Source organism: Bombina bombina, chromosome 2 (assembly GCF_027579735.1).
Source record: "Bombina bombina isolate aBomBom1 chromosome 2, aBomBom1.pri, whole genome shotgun sequence".
Taxonomy (NCBI): Eukaryota; Metazoa; Chordata; class Amphibia; order Anura; family Bombinatoridae; genus Bombina; species Bombina bombina.
The window spans coordinates 731,889,196-731,915,867 of record NC_069500.1 but is presented as its reverse complement, the minus strand read 5'-3'; the positions used below and the strand labels follow the sequence as shown (position 1 = coordinate 731,915,867).

General features: G+C 39.2%; 1 protein-coding gene across 1 annotated transcript in view; it reads left to right on the top strand.

Annotated features, from left to right (window-relative positions):
• The window catches only part of PIGG (phosphatidylinositol glycan anchor biosynthesis class G), a 413,115-nt gene that overhangs the window by 17,864 nt on the left and 368,579 nt on the right, over window positions 1-26,672 (top strand). The window contains exon 5 of the mRNA XM_053702752.1: window positions 22,454-22,595. Within this exon, the coding sequence (XP_053558727.1) occupies window positions 22,454-22,595 (142 nt within the window). The remainder of the gene's footprint in view (window positions 1-22,453; window positions 22,596-26,672) is intronic.

The window sequence follows — 26,672 nt, the reverse complement described above, 5'->3', positions numbered from 1 at the left end:
TTCTATTTCAGCCTTGATTGCTAGCCAGTAGGATTGAGAGATGGGGCAAGTCCACCAAATGTGAGTGGGGGTAACTTCTATGTTGCAGCTTCTCCCAACAGGTTGGGGAGGTTGTAGGAAAAATTATATGTAGACGGGAAGGAGTGTAATACCATCGGCATAAGAATTTAATATTCATCTCTAGTGTGAATATAGAAGAAGAGGATTTGGTCATGGAGGAAAAGATATGCTGCCACGTTTTTAGAGTTTGGTGTGCACCTATCTCTTTTTCCCATTTATCTACGTAAGAAGGGAGTGAGGTGGTATAAGGTTGATAGGAGACCCTTATTTAAGGTTTCTCTGATGCAGATGTTTTCAAAATTAGTTAAGTTGCGCGTGAGTTGGGTTGTTTGCGGGTTTCTCATGAGAAAATCTGATATCTGGGTGTAGCGAAACCAATTTTCATATGTGGGGCCTAAATGAGGGATAATCTCGATTTGGGATTTGGGTTTGCCGTTGTCTATGAGGACATGGCAAGGTATAGATTTGATAATATGGGATTGCGGTGTTGTTTGCTCTGGCTGTTGGAAGTGGAAATCTACATTTTCTGAGATGGGGGTCAGGGGGGAGGGTAATGTGGATTTGTCTATTGTCTTCTTAATCTGTAACGTTTGCTTTTGAATCTTACAATTAAAAATATTACAGAAAAAATAAATGTTTTGAAATCATCTGTGATATCTCTGCTGTCTTCATTACTTAGGGGCAGGTTCTTGCTGCCCTCATAATAACTCTGATGTTATGATAGAAGTATTGAGAATGGGCACCTGTGTGGTTTCAAAACTGTGGTTTCAGCATTACCCGTTAACTCATGCCCAGTGCACCTCACCCAAAAGTGCATTCTTTAGACTAGCAGTTTTCACTACAGGGTCATGACTACCTCTTAGCTAATCCAGCCGCACTCCAAGGGGGAACTACGTTTTGTACTAGGTTTTAGTGCTGTCAAAAATGGTTAAAATTTAAATTGTAATAATTAGAATTTAGAATGTAGTAATAGTTATTAGTTAATGTATCTTATCACAGATACCAGAGTAGCGGTGAAGTCTAAATATTGCATCTGAAATCAGTTTATCTATTTACATAAATTATATTGCTTTCAATATATTGTAGGGCGAAAAGTCTGAATCACTACCACGTATTACTTTTATTTTAGTACTAGGCGATAAATCTGCCCAGAGGGCAGTCTGTTTACAAAATACAAACCCCCAAGCTAAAGTTAAAAAAAAATAAAAAAAGTAAAATTACAGATAAAAAAATAAAAAAAGCTATCCAAAATAAAAAATTTAAACCTAAACAAATACCCCTATAAAAATAAAAAATCCCCCCCAAAATAAAAACACCCCCTATTCTAATACTAAACTACCAATAGCCCTTAAAAGGGTATTTTGTAGGGCATTGCCCTAAGTTAAACAGCTCTTTTACTTAAAAAAAAACACAATTAACCCCTAACAGTAAAACCCCCACCCAACCTACTACACCCCAAAATAAAAAAACCTAATACTCAAAAAACCTAAGCCATCCCTAAAGGGGCATTTGTATGGGCATTGCCTTTTAAAAGGGCATTCAGCTCTTTTACAGCCCATTAAATCTCTAATCTTAAAAATTAAAAAAATCCTAAAACTAAGTCCCAAATAGGTACTCGCCATTCCTGAAGACTGGCGGTGAAGGTCTTCTTCCAGGTGGCTCCATCATCTTCTATCTTCATCCGGAGCGGATTTGCAGAGCAGTCTTCCCCATTGCGCGGATCCGAAGCAGCGGTCTTCAGCGGTGCCGATCCTCAGCGGCGGGGAGGCTCCTCTTCATCCGATCTCTGGTGTACACTAAAAATGTAATGCAAGGTACCGCATTCAATTTGGGGTAACTTACATTCCTATTGGCTGAAATTTTGAAATCGGCAAATCTTCAGTGTGCGACGGACAATCACATAAAGAGGAGCCTCCACGCCGCTGAGGACCGCAGCTGAGGATCCATGCATCGGGGAAGCCACCTCTGCTCTGCGCTGCCTTTGCTCCGGGTGAAGATAGAAGATGATGGAGCCGCCTGGAAGAAGACCTTCTCCGCCAGACTTCAGGAACAGTGAGTACCTATTTGGGGCTTAGTTTTAGGATTTTATTTTTAAGATTAGGGATTTAATGGGCTGTAAAAGAGCTGATTGCCCTTTTAAAGGCAGTAAAAGAGCTGAACGCCCTTTTAAGGGCAATGTCCATACGAATGCCCCTTTAGGGGCAATGGGTAGTTTTAGGTTTTTTTAGTGTTAAAGAACGAACACAGAGGCACCACAATGGCCTAGTACCACCAGCACAAGAGCAAGAGATAGCAAAATAGACAGGTGCTCACAAACGTGGTGCACCCTATGGTGCTAGTGGGGCAGGCTGGAACTTTAGCAGTAGTCCAGCTCACTGAACGAAACCTGGCTCTGATCCAAACCAAGGAGTATCCACAGGGTTCTTCTCCAACTCTTATTCTGGGAAAATAGAATGGACCAACATAGCCTAGTACTGTATAACAAGGGAAATTTGTAAGATAGATACAACACACTTACAAAAAGAAAAGCACCTCAAGGTGCAATCTAGGCGGACTGGGACTGCACTCCTGCCCAGCAGATATAGCTCACAAACTCAGGTTCAAGGTAATGGTGTCAAATAACTCCAGCAAGTATATAATAAAAACAATTTTTCTTTATTAAGAGACGCGTTTCTCAGCCGTTTATGTGGCTGTTTCCGCAGGCTAATACATAAAATAATAAAAATACACTTGCTACTTATAGGGTGTGAACCTATCTGATAGGTTAATTAGGTAATTAAAACCATCTGTGTACTGCGGCCTCTTTTTGGTTTCTCTGTCATGGTGATGTATCATTAACAACCCTAATCATCTTTATGAAGTTGTAAACAGTTTATATTATATTGAATAAAAAGATATATATATATAACACACACAATACTGAAATAATATATCCTATGTATCCTTCTTTTTTAGTGTTATGTTTTTTTATTTTGGTGTGTTTGGTGGGTGGGGTTTTTTTACTGTTAGGGGGGACTTCATACTTTTTAAATGTAAAAGAGCTGTTCAACTTAGGGCAATGCCCTACAAAAGGCCGTTTTAAGGGCTATTGGTAGTTTAGATTAGGGGGTGTTTTTATTTTGGGGGGGCTTTTTATTTTCATAGGGATTAGGTTTAATTTTTTAATTTTTTGTAATTTTAGATTATTTTTTTGTAATTTAATGTTAGGTTTTATTTAAGTGTAACTTAGTATTGTGGTTAATTTAGGGGGGCTTAGTAATTAAATTAGTTGTTGGGGTTGGCGGTTTTGGAGTTAATAGGTTAGGTTTATTGCAATGGGGGGTTTAGGGGTTAATAGGTTATTTAGGTTTATTGCAAAGTGGGGGGTTGGCGGTATGGGGTTAAAAGGTTAATTAGGTTTATTGCTATGTGGGGGTTGGCGGTTTAGTTTTTTTTTTTTTTTAACTTTTATTTATAATCAGCACAGCATACGTTTACAGTTACATGTCTTCATAGTCCAAAACAACAGAAAGAAAGAAAACATAGTATCGTACAATTCAAATAGAACTAGGCATATAGCTGACAAAGTTCCTTACGCCACAGCATCTCCCGAACAAATACAGGAAAACGGATCTCGAGTACGACCATAAATTATTCAGGAGACAGCGTAAAAATTAAAACGCAGAATAAGGAGAAACAGAGAAACCTATCTTGGTAGACATAATGTGTAAAATGTGCCGTTGTGTTTTTTCATTTGCCCTAAAAAATAATAATAATAATTAAAAAAAAAAAAGAGAAAAACGCCTCTGCCCCCACTCCATCCCTCATTATCCTGTACTGTTAATACCAAGCTGAGGGAAACATTATTCAAGATCAGAGCCTCAAAGATATCTGTCTTATGGAATTGTTTTGTTAAAACATATTGTAAGCTAATTGGGCGCAATAAAATAATGTTGAGCCATTTATTAAAACATTTTTGCACCTGTTTAGAGGATGCTACAGTAGTATTAAACTGTTTAAACATCATTTGAGCATAGATTGCTTGTTTAAATGCCACAATTGATAACACAGATTTTTTTTCCAGTTCCTAAGAATTAAATTGCGAACTATCATAATGATAGTGTTAATTGTTTTAGAAAATTTAGTAGTACAGCCTGAAAATAGGAAAAAAATATGGTGTGGTTTCATGGTGATTCTCTCAAGAGTCTTAAGCCAGTAAACCACCTTCAACCAGAACTGTTTAACCTTTGGACACAGCCAGAAACAGTGAAGTAGGTCCGCAGCAGCTCCATGGCCCTAAATTTACGCCAGTTCAATTTGCGCCGTTTCAGAATAACAACTTTTTTTCAGTCATGTGATTGCTATTGAAAAGCTTTGGAAAGCAGTGCACTAGTTACAATAGCCAGTAGGTGGAGCTGGCCGCTTGTTTTGTAGCAAAGTTATGCAACTTAACAGCCTTAAATTGATCTGTGTACACAGAGCAGACATTAGTTATCGAGCAACAAGATTTAGCAGCCACTTCCCTATTATCTTCCTGTCCAGATGCTTGAGGTGAGGGTGCCTAACTGCCTATTAATCACTGCAGATTGAAATGCATAGTATAGGTGCAGACCCAATATTATCTAACATGCTAACAATGCAGAGAAGTGTGCAGAAAAATGTAAGTAAAAAAAGTTTTTGTTCATTAAACTTAATTTGATGATGATACATTTTTTATATTAGGTTTATAATGCTGTTTAGCATTTAAAGTCTTCATTTCAAAGCTTTAAAAATAATGTATTAGGTGTTACTTATGACAATTTTGAGAGGGGCCTGGAACCTAACTCCCTCACTTCCCATTGACTTACATTATAAACTGGGTTTCAATTTACAACGGTTTCGATTTACAACATTCCTCCTGGAACCTAACCGCGGCGTAAACTGAGGGCTACCTGTACTTATTTTGTCTTCCGTCCATTTAACTAATTTTATAGGTGTAATATAAGCGTTATTAATTAACTTTGTGTGATTCTTTCCAAATACACAAGAGAGGTGCCTCCTTCATCCACGTGATACTTGCTTTAATATTCTCTACTGTAATTTCTTGAAAATAGGTTGTCCACTTTGAGTATAGTAATTCTAGACCTAATTGTCCCTGCTTAGCTAATAATATTTTATATATCAATGAGATAGAGTGTATACCAGCCCTATGTAGCGTAATACAGTCACCTAATTTATCGAAATGGCTAAACTCCTGTCTTATATCTTTATATCCTCCTATATAGTGTCTAAGTTGTAAATAAGCGTGCATTTTTTTTACTAGATAGGTTATATTCTTGAAGAATAGAATCAAAGGTTATTATATTGAAACTATTCAAAACTTGGGTTACATATACTAGGCCCTTTTTATCCCAATTTCTAAATATTTCAGAATATAGTCCCGGCAAAAAAAGCGGGTTACCTCGAATAGGTAAGTAGGAGGATATACGATAGTCTATATTGAGTGCTACACAGAGTTTTTTCCATGCTTTAATAATGTTTGAAATACAAGCATGTTTTTAACATTTACTGGAAGCTGTGATGTAGGACAATGAATAATGGCTTGGAGCAAGAATGGAGATTCCAGGTTTCCCTCAATTTGGAGATTAGTAAAGTGATTAAAACCTGTGATCCAGTCGAGGACGAATCTTGCTAATATTGACATATTATACACTTTTATAACTAGGAGGGAGAGACCACCGTATTCTGGAAGTTGATGCAATTTGGTTATAGATAAGCAATGTCTTTTCCCACTCCATATAAAGGCAAGTACAATCTTTATTAAAGGACTTAAAGGGACACTGAACCCAAATATTTTCTATTGTGATTCAGATAGAGCATGCATTTTTAAGCAACTTTCTAATTTACTCCTATTATCAATTTTTTTTCATTCTCTTGGTATCTTTATTTGAAATGCAAGAATGTAAGTTTAGATGCCAGCCCATTTTTGGTGAACACACTGTGTTCTTGCTGATTGGTGGGTAAATTCACCTACCAATAAACTAGTGCTTTCCATGGTTCAGAACCCAAAAAATAGCTTAGATGCCTTCTTTTTCAAATAAAGAAAGCAAGAGAATGAAGAAAAAAATATAATAGGAGTAAATTAGAAAGTTGTTTAAAATTGCATGCTCTATCTGAATCACGAAAGAAAAAATTGGGTTCAGTGTCCCTTTAATGTCTCTATTAGTAATAAAAAATGGAAGATACTGTAAGAAATATACTAATTGGGGAAAGAGGATAGTTTTTATTATCATTACTTTTACTGAAAGTGAAATTGGGAACGTTGACCATCTTTGCATTTTCTTAGTAGCATTTGCAAAGAAATTTATTTTGTACCAGCCATTTGGATCTCTAGATTAATTCCCAAGTATTTGATGGTCTTAACTTCTTTGAAGGGGTGTGAAGAGCAACTACCTTTATTTTGGTGAATCTAGAGTACTTCAGACTTACTTAAATTAAGCCTGTATCCATATAAAGAGCTAAACAGTTTGAATAAACATAAAGCAATGGGGATACTTTTACTGGTGTTTTTAAGAAAAAGGAGCAAATAATCAGCGTATAGGGAAAGAACTATATGCTGACCACCAAGTTCTATTCCTTGTAGAGCTTCCCTAAGTAATATCGCTAGAGGTTCTATAGCGATATTGTATAAAAGAGGGGACAGGGGACAACCCTGCCTTGTTCCTTTATGCAAGGAGAACCATGATGTTAAACTGCCATTCACTAAGATAGAGGATGTTGGAGAGTTATAGATAGATTTAACTAGGGTAACAAAATTCCTGTGAAAACCAAATTTATCCAGGGAGGTGTATAAGTGATATATAAATAGTAGAGAGAAAGTAGATTCCACAAAATAAGTGAAATCTAAAAGTCTAGGAGACTAGCACATAAAAGAGGGCAATTCATTAAAGAATGACAAAAACAGTATATTAAGTGCAAAATACTTTATATAAATTAATATAAATTCATGATATGTACATTGAAAAATAATAAAATCATTCATACATACACTCACACACAAAACAGTGGGGTCCCCCTATTGCAAACAGAGCATAAATATATGGATAAGGGGTGCACCACTAAAAAGTCCAGTAAACTGCAGATATAAGTATGCAAAAGAGCAAAGCCAGGCAATAAGATGTGCCACAGTTGCTGCGGTTAGTTACATAACACACGCATCCGGCGGTGCCTTTGATATTTTAATACGCCATATGTCATGAACTTTTAAATTCTTACAGATCTGAAAGAAAAGTTTAGATTTTTGATTAGAAAAATAATTTTTATTGGGGGTACATTTATCTAACAAAGGTGATGGGATTAGATTGAAGTCTCCCGCTATGATTAGATTTTGTCCTAGATTTAGGTTAATTAGGTTTATTACGATGTGGGGAGGTTGGCGGTTTAGGGGTTAATATTTTTATTAGGTTATTTGCGGATTAGGGGTTAATTACTTTATTATTTTTTTAAGATGTTGGCGGTTTCGGTGTTTAATACTTCATGCTGGAGGTTAGGTTTTTTTTTATAATTCGTGCGAGCGATTCGTTTTTTTTATTCCTTGTGGGCGGATAGTTTTTTTCTTTTTGTGGTTTCGTGCGGATGGTTGCGTTTTTTTAAAAAAATTTTTTTTAAGGCTTTTGGATTCCGAAAATGGCAGGGTGGTGAAAGAATTATTTTGGCTGCTTCAAGCAGCCAACATTCCTTTTGAGGATCCGTGCGCAACTGGCTACGGCGATGGATGCGTTACAAACGCAATTATAGTATAGATTACTGAAAAACAAATTTGTTTGACAAAATATTAAATATTTTAAATAAAAGTACATAATTTCCACTGATAAAAGTAAAATAAAAATGTTGGTACCTACTGAAAACACACATTCTCAATATTATTTTTTCCCTAAAACAACATTAAACTCCCCATGATTTTGTGTAAACATTGTACTTGTCCAATGCTCTATAGGAAACCAAAAAGCAAACTCTGTAACCTACAAATGCTGCAAATCAAATAGCTGCATTTGGTAACTTGCAGCATTTTGAAAACCTAGGTTACAGGTTTTATATTTTAGCCTTTCTAGAGAGTATGACAAAGCAACATTTTTACACAAAAGCAAGCAATGTTTAATGTTAAAGGACCAGTCAACACAGTAGATTTGCATAATCAACAAATGCAAGATAACAAGACAATGCAATAGCACTTAGTCTGAACTTCAAATGAGTAGTAGATTTTTTTTCTGACAATTTTAAAAGTTATGTCTTTTTCCACTCCCCCTATACCATGTGACAGCCATTGGCCAATCACAAATGCATACACGTACCATGTGACAACCATCAGCCATTCACAAATGCATACACACTTATTCTTGCACATGCTCAGTAGGAGCTGGTGGCTCAAAAAGTTTAAATATAAAAAGACTGTGCACATTTTGTTAATGGAAGTAAATTGGAAAGTTGTTTAAAATAGCATGCTCTATCTAAATAATGAAAGTTTAATTTTGATTGAGTGTTCCTTTAACAGGTTAAGTGGCTGCTTTAACTCGGTCTGGTATTGAATATGGAAGTTTGTGTAGAATTTTACAATCTACATTATTTCAGCACTCCGTCAAAGCTTTCCAGATATTGTGTTTCACCTTTTTCCCTTTTCAAATATTCCCAATATGTTCAGGGGAGTTAAGGTCTGTTTAATGCAGAGAAAAAGCCACATAGATTACCACTCATTGCTCTTCCTTGGGTTTTAGATATGCCTGGCACAGCTTTAATACATGTTTAGTATGGTTATTCTGCTGTAAAGTGAATCCTCTTCCACACAACTTTTTAAGTCAGAAGGGATGGCATGTTTCTGGTACTTCTATTCTTTGCCATAGTTTAGTTGATCTTGTGCTAGTCACCACCATTTCCAAAAAAGGCAAATCATCCCTGCACCTGAATATTTCCTGTACCATATTTGATTGTCAGCCTCTTGTGATGCTATTTCCTCGCATGAACTCTGCAATTGCAAACAAAAAGTTAAATTTTTGATTTGTCAATAAACAGGACAGTTTTCTAGTCTCCCACTGTGAAATGTTTCTATTGTTTTGCCCATGCTAAACATTTTAGTTTTTTTTTTTTTTTTACTTTTACAAAGAAGTGGTTTAAAGCTGCTACTCTGCCATTAAGACTGCACTTTGCTAGTTGTCTTTTGTGTGTTTTTGCTTATTGAGGCAAAAAGCTCCTGGCTCATCTGGGCTTGAATTGTGGATGCTGTTCTGTTTTCTAACGATGATAGCTTGATATACGGTTACTCTGGTGCGGTCACTTTTAGGTCTGCCTGGCCTTATTTTGGATGAAAATTATTTTGTTTACAAAATATGTTCAGTGTGGGTGTTGTATTTCCCTTTTTATAAATATTACTGCACTGGGAAAGTTTTTCATCACTCAGGGAATCAACTTATCTTTGAATTGCTTCTCTGACATAATTACTGAAGACATTTCAATGAATGTTCTTTTTTCCCTAAACAGGAGCATCAGTAGAAGCAGTAGCAGGACCATGCTAATGCAATTAATATCAGTTGTTAATAGTTAAAATAAAATACAAGTCATGTGTGTGCTAGTATGTTACATTTTAAAATCTTTGTGACAATATATTTAATTCAAAGGGTATTTACTAATATCCTGTATATGTTTATAAATTAGTAGGGCAAGCACATTTTTAACATTTTACTATGTATTTGGTTTAAACCTATTTGTTGTTACCATCTCTCCAAAATAAGTTCAGCTTTCTAATGTCATGTTATTTTGTGTGTGATTTTACATTGAATTTTTGAAATGTAACAATTTGATATTACTCATTTCATTTGTCTCTGGATAATTCAAGGTGTGTCGGATAATTCAGCAGAACTGAAAATAACAAAACCATGAAGTAAAGAGTTCTTCTCCAATTTATTTTAAAATATTTTAAGTGGGCATTATAAGGCAAAACTTGTATGCCCCAATGTAGAACATGCTGAGATCTGAGATGTCATTGCAGAAAATGCAGCATGTCTGCAAAAAGAAAGGGACAGATGTTGGAATTGTCAATGCTTTAACTTTGCAGCACTCCTTCACAACAGGCTTTTTTCTTCAAACAGTACTCTTGCACAGTGCAGCCAGAGCAAAGCACTGTTTGAAGAGTGCGGTCAAATATTGAGCAGTGTTGCAAAACAGCAAAGCATTGATTGTTGCCTTTACCGGTCTGCAAAGCTGTGACTCTGGAATTTAAAGGGACAGTATACACTCATTTTCATATAATTGCATGTAATAGACACTACTATAAAGAATAAGAAGCACAGATACTGATATAAAAATCCAGTATAAAACTGTTTAAAAACTTACTTAGAAGCTAACAGTTTAGCTCTGTTGAAAAGGTAGAAGGGATGGCATGTTTCTGGTACTTCTTCTCTTTGCCATAGTTTAGTTGATCTTGTGCTAGTCACCACCATTTCCAAAAAAGTCAAATCATCCCTGCACCTGAATATTTCCTGTACCATATTCCCACTGCAAGTGGGAAATATCAGACCCCCCCCCCCCTTCTTTTGCATATGAAAAGACCCTTTACACAAACAGGAGCAAGCTGGAGAAGGTAGCTGACAGTATTCACATACAACTTTGGGGCTTGGTTAGGAGTCTGAAAATCAGAGCAATGTTATTTAAAAATAAGCAAAACTATACATTAAAAAAAAATAATAACTTGATGAGCTATATAAAAAGATCATCTACAAAACATTTATGCAAAGAAAAAATGAGTGTATAATGGCCCTTTAAGATGTTCTTATGGCCAGTTCACCTTTTTATTTTACCTTATAATTATGTGATGTTAGATCAAGGGTAATGGAAACAAATTTATTTAAGAGACATTTAAAAAACGTAAACATTTTCAATGCAACTTCTGCAGCATATTATAAAACTTTTTTTTCAAACAAAATTTTTTATTGAGACAGATTTATATATAACAACAATGCCTTAGGATAAAGTAATCTGAGGCCATAAATAAGTACAGATGGAACACATATTGGGATATTATATAAACAAAGTATTTGTACATACATGTATAGGCGATGAACAATTAAAAAAAAAAAAAAAAAAGGCATAGATAGGGTCTCTTTTCTGAAAGTGATCTATAATGAATATGTGTTTGACTACTGTGTCTATGGTTAGGAATATAATAGGATTTATGCTCATATATTGTTAGGACATATAAAGACGGGGTTTATGAGAGGTGAGCGCGATAGGGATGAGGGGGGAGCGAGGGAGGGGAAGGAAAAAAAAAAGGGGGGGGGAAGGAGGGGGAAAGGATAGAGGGAGGTGGGGGGACGTTCTGAGGTGGGGCCTAGAGGTTTGATGTCCAATTTGGGAATTTTGTAAGCCATGGGAACCAGATTTTGTGAAAGGAGTCAGTCTTATCAAGTACTTTGTACGAGTATTGCTCCATTTGACCAATATAGTGTACAGTTAAGATTATCTGGGAGAGAGCTGGGGGTTCCTCCTTTTTCCAAGCCCTTGCTAGGGCTAGTTTTGTGGCCATAAGGACATAGATTGTGAGGGCTTCTCCGGAGGGGGTAAGATTGGGCATCTGCATGTGTAGGAGGGCTACTTCAGGAGTGAATGGGGGGGTGAAGCCAAGTGATTGGATAAGCGTGTATATTTTCTTCCATAATGGCTGAATTACTGGGCAAGACCACCATATGTGTAGCTGGGTACCATGAGTTTTGCATTTTATCCAGCACTCGGGAGATTGTGATGGTATATCTTATGTAGTATAGTTGGGACAAGGTGCCAGCGAACTAGGACCTTATAATATAGCTCCCAAAGGGTGGCGCAATGAAGGAGCTTTTTGGTTGTTTTGATTCTGGCATGCCAGACATCTAGGGTGGCAGTGAATCCTATTTATTTTTCCCACGCATGGTGGTGTGATATTTTGTGGGGGGATTCGGGTTGGTGAGTAAACTGTAATGGAAGGATAAGAGATGCCTGAGGCTATGAGCTCCCAGCCATGTCCTCTCCCAGACAGTCATTGGACGTAATGTCTGTTTGGGATAGCCCCACGTGCGTAAACGGGTGCTTAGACGGAATCCTTCAAAATGTAGTTTGGGTGGGAGTTGGAATTTAGCGCATATTGCAGGGTGCGAAAGCCATTCATCGCCTTCATAGAAGTCTGATACCTGAAGTGTTCGCAGCTGTGGCCATAGGTCATAGTTAGAGTCTGGGAGGCAGTAAAGTGCAGCAGAGATTGTCAGCATGGGGGAAGGGTGAGGGGAGATGTCTGGGTCATGTCTAATCTGGTCCCAAAATTGTAGTGCATGTTTAAAAGCAGGGTGTAAATCATCAATGGCTCGTCTATGATGAGTGGGGATCCATAGTATATCAGCAAGGGTTATACAGGAAGGCAGCAGTGAGGACTCTAAGGAATACCAATTAAGTTGTCTTTCGGGGTCATTCCAGAGGAGGATGTGCGATAGTCTAGCGGCGTTATAGTACGAAATTATGTTCGGTACAGTTAAGCCTCCTTGCAGGATCGGCTTTTCAAGTGTACGACCCGACGTTCTAGGCCTACGGTCTTTCCACACGTAGGAGGTAATTAAACTTTGGAATCTGTTAAGGAGTGCTCAAGGGATGTTATATGGAATGGATCTTAGTAGATATGTGATCTTGGGGAGAAAAGACATCTTTATCGCGGCAATGCGACCTGTCCAGGAGATTTCCCGAAACTCCCATGACTCGAGGAGTCTTTTGAATTTTAGAAGCCTATCAGTATAATTCTGAGCTATAGTATCGGCAGGATCTGGGCTAAGGTGGACTCCTAAGATCTTGAGAGACGTAGATTTCCATTGGAAATGGTATGCCGACCGAAGGGAGGCGAGGACATTAGTAGGGATGTTTATGGGGAGGGCTTCTGTTTTGGCCACATTGAGCTTATAAAAGTTCAAGGTACCAAACTTTTCCAAAATAGTGAAAACTACTGGGAGGGATTCTTTGGGTGATGTTAGGAAGAGAGTGATGTCGTCCGCGTAAAGAGAGATTTTATGGGTATGAGGTCCAATAGGGAGGCCTGTAGTTTGAGGGTCGTGTCTGATAGATTGGGCTAAGGGTTCTATGGCTAAAGCGAACAGGAGAGGGGACAGGGGGCATCCCTGCCTGGTGCCATTTGCTATAGTAAATTTGGAGGATTGGAACCCAACTCCTCGGACAGTGGCCGTCGGGCGGTTATAGATGGTTTTCACTGCAGATATAAAGGAAGTAGGGAAGCAGAAAGTGTCCATGGTTTCCCACAGGAACTCCCACCTGACCCTGTCAAACGCTTTTTCAGCGTCAAGCGACAGGGCCAGGAAGGGAGCACCTCCTCAGTCCGCTACGTGGAGGACATCCAGTATCCGCCTGGACGCGTCTGCGCCTTCTCTATTTGGAATAAATCCAACTTGGTCATTTGCTATGAGAGGGGAGATGATTTTTGTGACCCTATTGGCTAAAAGTTTGGCGTATATTTTTGTATCGAGATTAATTAATGAGATAGGCCGGTAGCTGCTGCATAGATCAGGGGGTTTACCAGGTTTTAAAATTGTGATTATCACAGCTTCTAGGAATTCTGCAGTGAAAGAAGCTCCTGAGAATATCTCCTGGAAGAATCTGCAGAGGATAGGAGCTATCTGGGGATGAAAGGCTTTATAGAACCTGGCTGTAAAGCCATCTGGACCAGGGGCTTTCTCTAGTTTTAGGTTTCGGATAATTTTCGATATTTCCTCCATCGTGATCGGGATCGTGAGGGAAGAAGCATCCTCCGTAGTCAGCGAAGGGAGAGAGAGGGATTTAAGGTACTCAGAGATATATCCCACGGGGCAGGCCGGAGATTCTAAGTTGGCCTCAATATTGTATAAGTTTAAATAGTATTGTCTAAAGGTATTTCCAATGTCATCTGGAGCAGAGTGTATTCCCGATGGGGATTGTATGGACGTTATTCTGGCTTGGGCTGTTCGGTTCTTGAGTTTGGTAGCTAGAAGAGTGGAAGCTTTGTTACCTAAATGATAATAGATCTTTTTAAATTTCTCTAACATGGTTTGAGTTTTTTTTAAGTTCAAGGGCTTGGATTTGTTTAGATGTTTTGGTTATTTCGTCATTTATAATGGGGGAGTATGTATGAGAGAGATCCGCTTTTAGATGGCGGAGCTGGATATTCAGGGAGGATAAGGTAGCCTTACTTTTTGAACGCGTTTCAAACTCAAACTGCATAAGATGGCCCCTCACTACTGCCTTCAGGGCGGCCCACAGGTTTTGAGCCGTGGTCTGGTTATTGTCATTAAGGGCGATGTAGTCTAGAATTTTGTTCTGAAGGGCTGTTTTGAGGAGTGGGTCTGTGACAGTCCAGTCCTACAGGCGCCATATAAGGGGGGGTGGGTTGACATGTGGGCCCATATGTAGGTGAAGTGAGTCATGATCGGACCAAGAAATTGGGGAGATAGATACGGAATGAATAGCGTCCAGAAATTTTGCGTGAGCAAAGAAGTAGTCTATCCGTGTGTGTGATTTGTGTGGGGAGGAGTAGAAGGTAAATTCCTTATCTTGCGGGTGCAGGGCACGCCATATGTCGTATAATTCATATTGTGCTATTAGTGATTGGAAGGCTAACGATAGAGAGTGAATCGCCCTGTCATGTCTAGAGAGTGGGGGCCCCATTCTGTCTATTTGTACGTCCCAGATTAGGTTAAAGTCTCCTCCGAGTATTAGGTCTCCTTGTTTAATTGTTGCTACTGACTTGAGGAGAGTTCTAAGAAATTTTACTTGTTTAATGTTCGGGGCATATATGTTGAGGAGGGTAACTAGATGGGTGTTTAGTTTACATATGACGATAATGAATCTTGCCTGGGAATCTGATTCAATGTAAATCGGGTCGTAGTGGACATTTTTGCCTATTTAGATAGCAACTCGAGAAGTATGTGGCCTCGAGAAGTATGGGATAATGTTTGGATGTGCGGCAGTTCCTAGACAGGGGGGTCCAGTGGGTCTCCTGTATGAAGGCAATGTCTATATGTCTTTTGCGTAAGAGATTTAATAGTAAACTGCGTTTAGTGGGGGAGTTTAGCCCTTGGATGTTAAGAGTGAGCAGGTGTAATCCCTCCATGGTGGAGCGGGGTTATATGCTGGGGATGGGGAAGAGAGGGGGAGAGAAAAAAAAAAGAAAAAAAAAAAAGGAACTGGTAAGATGGGGGTGTTTGTTATTTACAGACACAGCAGATTGGCGTATGCTTCGCTTTCTGAGTTATTTTTTCAGGGGGAGGGAGACAGCGGTCCAGAGCCGCTTTGGTTAAAAAGAGTAAGGGGGTAAGGATGGGGGGAGGGAGAGTGACCTGGCCTAAGATGGTAATATAATGTGAAGCGGTAAATGTAGGGGTAAGGGAAGAAGGGGTAAGGAAGGTGGGGGGCGGAGCCTTGGGTGTTCAGTCTGTGGGAAGTTAATATGTAGGTAGACGTTGGAGCTGGTCGGCAATATGAAAGAAAAGGGTAATAGAGTGATACAGAGCTAGGAGCAATAAAGGACAGAGGGAGAGAGGGGACAAAGAGGGAGGGAGACCATGAATAGGTCGCGGGGGTAGTAGGCGGTGAGAGTATGCGAACAGAAGTTGGGGAGTGAAAATGTCAAGATTATGGAGAAGTAGGGAGGCAGCGGGCATGACACCCCCCCAGTTTTAATTGACAGGGTGTGTGGGCGGTAGCAGCAAAGTATGGAGGTGTGCATGACACAGAGAGCTGAGTAGGTGGGTAGCCTTTTGAGTGGTTATCTTGAGGTGGAAGATGAAAGTTTAAATAGATGTGAAAGGAATGGGATAGGAGAGTCTAAGAGGTGATGGATAGGGGTGGGTGGAGGTGTATTTGTGAAGGGGTATGTCTAACAGAACTCCGTATTTTTAGTGGTAGAGATATCACAGTGAAGGGTGTGTAAGTGTAAAACCTGGAAAGAAAGACATATCTAGAGGCGTTGTCAGTGGGGTGCAAACATAATACAAATACATTCCCATCGAACATTCGACATATCTGATATATTAAGAGGGATAATAAGTCTCTGTGGAATAAACAAGGTGAGAGATGGCACAGAACAATAATAACGTATAAACAGGGCTAAACTGGGCGATAAATACTATTCGGTTAAAGTAAACATTTTAAGATGCATGGTTATAAACATAGGAATAGGAACAGGTCTAGGGAGATTGAGAATTAAGTTCCCTCAAGCGTCACTGAGAGTTGAATAAAGTAAGTCCTGAGGGCAAAACCTGTTAACTTGAGTAACATATTAAATAAGATAACAATTCAACAGTGTCTTATGAGCTATAAACCTAGAACATAAAGACAGTTATAACAAGTGAGTGGGTAAATGGATAGCCATGAGCTAAAATGGGGTAAGATAAGTACCCGTGTGTGAGCTCTAGGCTTACCTGTCTGGAAGATGTCCATGGAGATGATCTTGCTGGAGAAAGCTGAGGATTAGGGAGTGGAAAAGGAGTAAGATGTGTACCCGTTAGTGCACTCCAATCCTCGGTATAAACTTTTATACAGTAATCAGATAATCTCCCTTGAAGGGGAGTTCTCCCGGTGAGCAGGTAGGTAGGCTGTGGCATGAACTAGGGGCACAGAAAGTTAAATCAAGGGAGTTCTGATTCTTGGTGTGCAGGGATGGGATTACGGGAATGCCACTCTGGAGCTGAGGCGCTGAGGTCACCTGTTTTTCCTTTTTTCCTGGGAGGAGGGTCAGGAGTCCCGGCTAGTTCCAAGGTGGTTAGAAGTCTCATGCCTTGATCCATGGAAGAAACTGTGTAGGAGCGGTCTTGATGTTGCACATAAAGCTTCACGGGGAATCCCCATCTATATTTAATCTTAGTTGTCTTAGTGCTAGCGTAAACTGGTGAAAAGTTCTCCTCTTAGCTAGCGTGTGTGGGGATAGGTCAGGAAAGATCTGTAACTTTTGGTAGGGTTCCTTAAGGGGTCTATTGGTAAAAGAGGCACGCATAATTTTCTCTTTGGTGGTATAGTAGTGCAAGCGTATGATGACATCTCTAGGGGTGTCAGGTGGGGAGTTGCAAAGTTTGGCAAAGTTCTTGCCTCAGCGATGAGTAGTGAGTGTCCATCTTGTCAGTTAATATTTTAATGGATTCCAGGAAGGTAGACTGGGAGAGTGTTGTTTTATCTTTACGTGATGCATCCAGCTTAGGATGATCAGCTACAGGGGCTGCTGAGTCTCTAGAATCTTCTCCTGAGAGGTCTGGATCTGAGAAATTTTTGCTGTGAAAGTGGTCAGTCAGGGTCCTCTTAGGGTTGTCCTGGTCAGTCATGGTCCTCTTAGGGTTGTCCTGGTGCTTCGGCTTTCTCTTGATAGACTGCGCCATGATATGAAAGCGCAATCTCAGGGTTACCACAAAGATACTGTCGCAATCGCTCTGCTGCTGATCGCTTTCTCCTCCTTGCTTGTGTCGGCGCGGTAGCGCTTCCTTGATTGCCTAGCAACCCTGTTTCGCACCGGCCCCTTCTGCTGACGTCAGAAGGTCTTCTTATTCCGGCGTCTCCTCTCCTCTGTGCCTGTTTGTTCTGATTTCACGGCTTGTGAGTACCTTTTGAACTTCTTGTATTGCTGGCTTGTTTAACTTCAACCCTGCTTAACCCCTACCTGCCTGATACCTGATAACTGGACATTGCTTGTTTGACAATTCTACTGGTTAACCCCAAACTGCCTGATTACACGTTGCTGGACATTGCTTGTTTGACAATTCTACTGGTTAACCCCAAACTGCCTGATTACACTTTGCTGGAACTTTGCTTGCTAGACTATTCTACTGATTAACCCCAAACTGCCTGATTACTCGTTGCTGGACATTGCTTGTTTGATAATTCTACTGATTAACCCCAAACTGCCTGATTACTCGTTGCTGGACATTGCTTGTTTGACAATTCTACTGGTTAACCCCAAACTGCCTGATTACACATTGCTGGACATTGCTTGTTTGATAACTCTATTGGTTAATCCTTATCTGCCTGATTACACGTTGCTGGACATTGCTTGCTTGATTACTCTACTGGTTAACCCCTACCTGCCTGATTACACATTGCTGGATATTGCTTGCTTGATTACTCTTTTGGTTAACCCTATCTACACGAAGTTTCTTCTCCTGACCCTGCTGTGCCAACTTCCAGTTTATTTCAGTGACTATATTACTGTAGCTGTCGCAGGGTCAGATCCTGGTATATACTCACAGTGCTAGGGTGTTTACAAACCTCATTCTAGCATTTGGGTCTTACTCTGGACTTAATCTATCCTGACAGATTATAATGAATTGCTGTCCAGAGATAATTGATAACTGGGGGGGGTGACAGCCCTGCGCCTCTAGAGCATGATGCCCTAGCCCTCCATCCTCTTTTTTTTTTTTTTTTAAACTAAGATCAGGAAAATCAGATATTCTGCTACTAGAGTGAGATGTAGACAAGTATCTCCCCCTCTCCAGGGATTATACCACCTCTGGGTGAGTCTGGAAAAAGGGATTTGGATATGACCCGCACCTTAAAGTGAGTTCGGGAAAGGGAGGAGAGGGGAATACCTGGAGGAGGGCTAGTACAGTCTTAGTGATGCCTGTGCAAGGCTTCTGCAGTGGTATAGTGCAGTGATGGGCTCTCTGGCTGTGATCAGTGAGGGTTTTGATGTTAGGTAGCCTCTGCAGGCTAGGATAGGCGTAAGAGTGATGGAGTTATTGGTAAATGTTCAAGGGGGCACAGGTAGTTACTGATGTTATCTCTGAGCCTTAGCCATAAGTAACATTGTGTTAACCAACTGAGGTAGGTTTAGAGAAAGTGTGACTGCTAGAGAGGAATCACCTTGCTTAATCTATGTTCTTTGGTGTTATATATATGGGGACACTTCAGGTCTGCAACTGTTTCCCCTGCTAAACTTTCAGGAGTAGGCTGTATAGATGTGTGGCTTAAGTCACAGATGGAAAAGTCAGCAGCTCTGCCCCCTAGTCTCTCAGAATTTGTTAATGTACTCACTCAGGTTGTGGAGTATGGTGATGTCTGGAGGGCCTTCTTAGAGACCACGGCGTGAGCACTCTGCGTGAAGGGAGCAGCAGGGGATCGCAACAAGATTGTGTCCTGGGTATGCAGGAGTGATTGCGGGCCAAACCGCTTCAGGAGTTCCGGTTTGCACTGTCAGAGGAGGTGAACGGATCACTCTAAAGTAGCACCACTGCAGGAGGTCAGGTTTGTGCAGCCGACGGTGGTGAGCTGTTTACTCACAAAATAAGGGAAGGCTCAGGGAACCTGTGCGGCGCTGCTCAGACAGAGGTGTATGGCTAAGATGGCCGCCGTTCGCGGGCTTTTCAGGAGCTCCGTTGCGTTAGCCCTTATGTGGAGAGGCAGCTGTGCTGGGATCCTAAAGGTGACCGGATCGTCACCGGAGGGTCTTAGCAGGACAAGGAGGTTGGTAGCAGGTTAGGATGGGAGCAGGGTCAATCTCCGGTAGTCCGTGGGAGCGTTGCCAGATGATGCTGATGTGATAAGATAGGGGGAGAAAGTTGTGAATGGGATCAGGCTAGTCAGGAACGGGTTAAATGTCAAAGTAATGGGGTATGGGGGTGGTAGGAGATATTGCTATTAATTGGGGGGTATTTTGGGGTCTTTTAGGTAGTTTTATATTTAATTTGGGCTAGGATAGCAGGAGAGCTCCAGCTCTGTGCGTCTCAACTGCTCCATAGTTGGCTCCGCCCCCCATTATAAAACTTTAAACATGTATTTATTCTCCAGTTAAGCAACACATTGCAGTTGAGCCAGTGCTTTAGTGTTACTGCCTAATTTAAAATTTCATTTATTTTCAAAGCGACCCGTAGAAAGTTTCACCAACAAAAAAACCAAAAAAAAAATCATTGCAGAAAGTGAAACAAAGTTCTGCTTCTGGGCTTGTATGGTCTAATTGGTTAGAGCATGTACTTATTGAATTGCTGACCCTACATAAGTGTGTGCTTAAGCATCACAAAGGGAGCAGCCGGCCTTCATTTCCAGTTATGCAGTTCTCAAACAAGACTTTACTTATGTGTTTACCCAGTAATACAAAGATGAAATGCTTTAATACATTGGAGCACTACAATTTTGCATTTGATTGCTCATTTAATGTATCAGGGAATCCTAGTTTGCCTTTGGAAATAGTACAGATAGGTGTGTGTATAAAGATATAATGTACGTTAGAAGGTAGTTTGTTGAAGATTATTTTTTTTAGATAGTATTGTAGTATTTATCTTGATATGTGGATGTCTGTATTTTTGGAGGCTCCAGCATTGGTGGCTGTGTGTGCATTGTATATTGTGCAAAGAAATTGGTATCCTATAATGTTATGTATGGGTAATTCCCAACCCCCTATCCATTTTTGAAGGTACCTGACGTATATAGGAGACCATATGTTTAGACCCTTCACATATAACATTTTTTAAAGGGACATGTTACCCATATATGAAATCACTTGAAAGCGATCTGGACTAACTGTAAAAGAAAATATCACATGGTCATGTCTATGTCAAAACGGAAGATATTTTACCTCAAACGTTCCTCAGCTCACCAGAACAGAAGCTCTGTAAGCTTTTTAATATCATCTGTATAGTGAAAGAAGTCAGACAATCGGTATCATAGCTGCTGACCTCTCACTTTCCTTTGCTGTGATTTCATTGGCTTTACCATAAAGTTTTATAGTAAACTTTCTAACACTGATGAGGTAAATTATGTGGCTGTGCCTGTAGATGCCAGATGCATGTTATCTTGCAAGTTCCAAGACAAGCATGTGGTGTGGTTACTGAGGAAATTTTGAGGTAAAGTATCTTCCCTTTCTTACATAGAGATGTTCACATGATTCTAGTCTGCTTTTTACAGAAAACCTGAATGCATATCAAGTGATTCAATATTTAGGTATCATATTTCTTTTAATAAGTTGTAATTTGGAAATGTGGGTCTTGGGGATGTATATTGGTAAGGTGTAGAAGTATAACAAATATGTGCTTCAATCTTGCCTATACACAATAGGGGTTTTGAATGCCATAAGCCTTATTCTGCTTAATCTACATTTTTAAGGAAGGAAACTCTTTCTAAATGTTAAGCTTAGGTTAAAGTGAATGTCAACTTTCACAAATGAAAGCCCTGTTTTTAAAAATACTATTACAAACAGGGGCACTTTCAATCATGAAAGTTTACATTGAAGCCGTTCTTTTAAAATACTTTGCTTCCTTCCTTCCTACAAGCGTGGCACACCGGAGCAGCGATTCTCCCGCCTCCAGGTTGTCTCTTCTTACGTTAGAAATGACAAATTCGGCTTCCTCCAATAACGGCTTCCCCCCCAAAGCAAACATTGCCTGAGGCCACGCCGTGATTGGAAGAAGCCGCATTTGTCATTTCTGAAGTAAGAAGAGATGTCCTGGGGGCAGAGGAATCGCTGCTCCGGTGTTCCACGCTTGCTAGGAATTAAAGGTAAGTATTTTAAAAGAATGGATTCAATGTAAACTTTCATGAATGAAAGTGCCCCTGTTTTAATAGTATTTTTTAAAAACAGTACTTTCATTCGTAAAAGTTGACATTCACTTTAAAATAATTTGAACTATATTATATTTGCCTATTGTATTTATATTTATCCTTTACAATGATTTCAGATTTTTTTTTTTTACATGGAATTTTATAATTGTATAGCCTAGTAGGTTTTACTTTGTTGATTTATAGGTTTTCTATGTGCAACACATGCTTAATAGAAATATATTTTAAGACAATTATTATTGCATTCATATAAACGTTTTTTAAATTGTATGACTGAGATCTTTATAATATTTTATTGTATTATTATGCTTGAAAAAGTTTCTCGTAGACGTCATGCAAAAGAAAATGTCATTTTGTTTCTAAGAAAAAAAGAAATGATGCTTTGTTATTATTTTGTAATAAAAATAGATTATATTTTAATTTAAAATGTTACTATTATGTGTAATGGTCCAAAATGTGATGTCGACAAGGATGTTATTGACCATGGCATCTGTCATATAATCCAACAATGTAGGAGCCAGAAGTAAATATCTAGGAGCCAGTGCTCCCTAGATTTGTCAAGCTGTGTTAGAAGTATTCCACATCCATGGTTACCAGAATGTATTTATCAGAAGTAATCCAGTTGTAATTTGCATGAAGCTTTAAGGGTTGGTTAACAGAGATGGAAGAAATGTATTAATGCATCTCTTCCAATGTCCCTGTGAATATTTATATACATTTATGCAAACGCTTAATAAATGCCTGCAACTTGCATTTTATATGGTGCCATATTTATGTTTTGTACTATGTTTTGTACTTCTTACAGGCACTTGTAGAAAACAAGGCTTTTTAATAAAATCCATTTTATTCCAAGGAAGAAGATAAGTCTCTCCCAAATTTACTTGTTATCTGCGGTGACCATGGGATGTCAGACCAAGGCAACCATGGTGGTTCATCAGATGAAGAAATACAAACTCCACTTGTTTTAATCAGTTCTGCATTTGAAAGAAACCATGGTGAGTAATTATCTTCAAATTAAATAAACTGAAGTCAGGTTACCAGCTTGAGTTGAATAAAATCAATTTATGTGTATATATATGTGTATATGTGTATATATGTATGTATGTGTATATATATATACATATATATATCCAACAAATATCCCACAATAGTCATAAATGGGAAGCAGCACTCACTGGGTGTATGGAGAAAACAAAGACTTTTATTTTCAAAATGTTGTTAACCCCTTCCTCAGACAGTGCAAAGTGAATCAAGCAAATGCTTTATATAACATGTACAATCAAATATGCAAATTAAGTTCAAATAACAAGCAACAAAAATTGAACATACCCCTCTGAACGTTTGAGAACCGTAGCGGTTTAAAAACAAACACTTCCGGTATTCTCTCACCCTATCATCACCATGGTGATGTAAGTACACAAATTAGCAAAATCTAAAACAGACGAAAATGTTAAAGTGACTTAATACGTGCTGACAAAATGTTGTGAATTTTGTAAGGTGTTAATAAAATATACCAATAAAAGTAAACCATATAAGTACATTGAAAATGAGCCAAACGGCAATAGTTTGAGAAACCAATAACACCAGTAGTAACGGTTTAGATCTATAGAGAATTCAGATGAGTAGCTATAATGTCTGTTAAAAAACAGATTTGCATTGCGGGGACATCCTCCCTTTGCAATAATAGCCTAATCATATTGAAATTCTTGGATATGCACTGTAAATATATAGTAAAATATGTATTGCTATATGGTATGTTTAAAGTATATCTAGTAAACTTGATCGTAACCTGCAACTCAGAAACATGACACCTGTAATTCAAGATTATGGTGTTAAGTACATAGTTAGTGCAAACTGAACAGTTAGGAACAAAACAAATGTTTTGGCAGTAATGCGCCTGTGACTATGTAGTAATCCTATAAACAATCGCTTGGTTAGCGACAAATACATGAATAAGAGAACCGGTTATTAGCAAACATTATCATTACGTGCTAAAACTATGAGAGCGAGTTAAATGCAAAGTTAGTGCAGGAATAGCAGTTTAACGAAAATTTGCTATGGCAGTCATATGCCTATAATTCAGAAATACTCTCATTAGTAATATTTAGGTTGACAAACTTATTCTGTCAGATATAATCGTCACCCCATAGACCAAGAAGTGGTTAGTGACAAATAATATGATCAGTAGTATGGTCAGAAACATCAGAGACTTATTTCTAATAGAGATGCATATAATAGCCCAATGGGCTTTAGAAACATAACGAATACATAGATAAATAAATTGGCAAATAGCCTGGATAGGGAGGCTGCAAGGTCAAATCCCAGAGAGAGATCTGAGATGTTGGCCTTGAAGCAAATTGAAAAAATCTATCAATAATGACCGAGGGAACCCTATACTAGGGTATTGCATCTCATTTTATTGGAACTGTTTAGAGAAAACAGTGCCATTCAAGCATCACATTTAGTCCTTTGGGACTTAGAGTTTCCAGTTTGTGGATCCATCTGGATTCTAATTGGTTTAGTTTCTTGTCCCAACCTCTTTTAGGGGCGGTACATGATCGATTATCATGGTTCTTAATTGTGATACAGAGTGTCCCATTTCGGCAAAGTGTCTTGCGACCGGTTGGTCAGAGGAACCCTTGTCTATGGTGGCTTTTATGGCAGAGTGGTGGTTAGCCATCCTTATCCTCATGGTGTCACTCGCCTTCCCTACATAATAAAGTCCACATACACAAATATTTATATAAATGATGTGTTTGGTAGTGCAGGTGACATGATGTTTGATCATGAATTTCTCCTGTTAAGTGTAGTCAGTCCACGGGTCATCCATTACTTATGGGATTATATCTCCTCCCTAACAGGAAGTGCAAGAGGATCACCCAAGCAGAGCTGCTATATAGCTCCTCCCCTCTACGTCATACCCAGTCATTCTCTTGCACCTAACTAATAGATAGGACGTGTGAGAGGACTGTGGTTATTAAAATTAGTTTTTATATCTTCAATCAAAAGTTTGTTATTTTAAACAGCACCGGAGTGTGTTGTTTCTTCTCAGGCAGCATTAGAAGAAGAATCTACCTGAGTTTGTGTATGATCTTAGCGGTCGTAACTAAGATCCATTTGCTGTTCTCGGCCATTCTGAGGAGTGAGGTAACTTCAGAACAGGGGACAGCGGGCAGGGTTCACCTGCAAGGAGGTATGTTGCAGTATATTATTTTCTAAGGAATGGAATTGACTGAGAAAATACTGCTAATACCGTTATAATGTAAGTGCAGCCTTAAATGCAGTAGTAGTGACTGGTATCAGGCTGATATGTGTGTATATTTAAACTGAGGTATTTCTGGGGAATGGAATTTCACTAAGAAAATACTGTATACATTTAACTTATATTTGACCCACTGCAGTGAAAGCGACTAGCAGCAGGCTTATTAGTATCATTTCATAATTTTATTTTAAAACGTTTTACTGGCATGTTAATCGTTTTTTTTTTTTCTGAGGTACTTGGTGATAAAAATTTTTGGGCATTATTTTTCCACATGGCTGTCGTTTATTTATGAATAAATTCAGTTTACTGAGCTTCCCCACTGTTATAAGATGAGTGGGAGGGGCCTATTTTGGCGCTTTCTTGCGCAGTAAGAATTCAGTCACAGTCTTCCTATTCCTTCCTCCATGATCCAGGACGTCTCTACAGAGCCCAGGGGTCTCCAAAACTAGTTTTGAGGGAGGTAATCACTCACAGCAGACCTTTGAGACTGTGCTTTTGACTGTGATAAAACGTTTATATTCTGTTATCCGTTTTTTTGGGTATTAAGGGGTTAATCATCCATTTGCTGGTGGGTGCAATCCTTTGCTAACTTATTGCATTTACTGTGAAAATTTGGTTGCTATAACAAATTTGGTTCATTGTAATTTCAACTGTGACAGTTTATTGGTGCTTCTTAAAGGCACAGTAACGTTTTTTATATTGCTTGTAAATTTATTTGAAAAGTATTTTCCAAGCTTGCTAGTCTAATTGCTAGTTTGTTTAAACATGTCTGACACAGAGGAATCTCTTTGTGCAATATGTTTAAAGGCCAATGTGGAGCCCAATAGAAATTTATGTACTAATTGCATTGATGCTACTTTAAATAAAAGTGTACATGTAAAGAAAATTTCACCAGACAACAAGGGGGAAGTTATGCCGACTAACTCTCCTCACGTGTCAGTACCTTCGTCTCCCGCTCAGGAGGTGCGTGATATTGTGGCGCCAAGTACATCAGGGCGGCCCATACAAATCACTTTGCAAGACATGGCTAATGTTATGACTGAAGTATTATCTAAATTGCCAGAAATTAGGGGTAAACGCGACCACTCTGGGGTGAGAACAGAGTGCGCTGATAATATTAGAGCCATGTCTGATACTGCGTCACAATTTGCAGAACATGAGGACGGAGAGCTTCATTCTGTGGGTGACGGATCTGATCCAAGTAAACTGGACTCAGACATTTCAAATTTTAAATTTAAGCTTGAGAACCTCCGTGTATTGCTAGGGGAGGTATTAGCGGCTCTGAATGATTGTAACACGGTTGCAATTCCAGAGAAAATGTGTAGGCTGGATAAATATTTTGCGGTACCGACGTGTACTGACGTTTTTCCTATTCCTAAAAGGCTTACAGAAATTATTAACAAGGAGTGGGATAGACCTGGTGTGCCCTTTTCTCCCCCTCCTATATTTAGAAAAATGTTTCCAATAGACTCCACCACACGGGACTTATGGCAGACGGTCCCTAAGGTGGAGGGAGCAGTTTCTACTCTGGCTAAACGCACCACTATCCCAGTGGAGGATAGCTGTGCTTTTTCAGATCCAATGGATAAAAAGTTAGAGGGTTACCTTAAGAAAATGTTTGTTCAACAAGGTTTTATATTACAACCCCTTGCATGCATTGCGCCTGTCACGGCTGCGGCGGCATTCTGGTTTGAGTCTCTGGAAGAGACCATTAACTCAGTTACATTGGATGAGATTACAGACAAGCTTAGAGTCCTTAAGCTAGCTAATTCATTTATTTCCGATGCCGTAGTACACTTAATTAAACTTA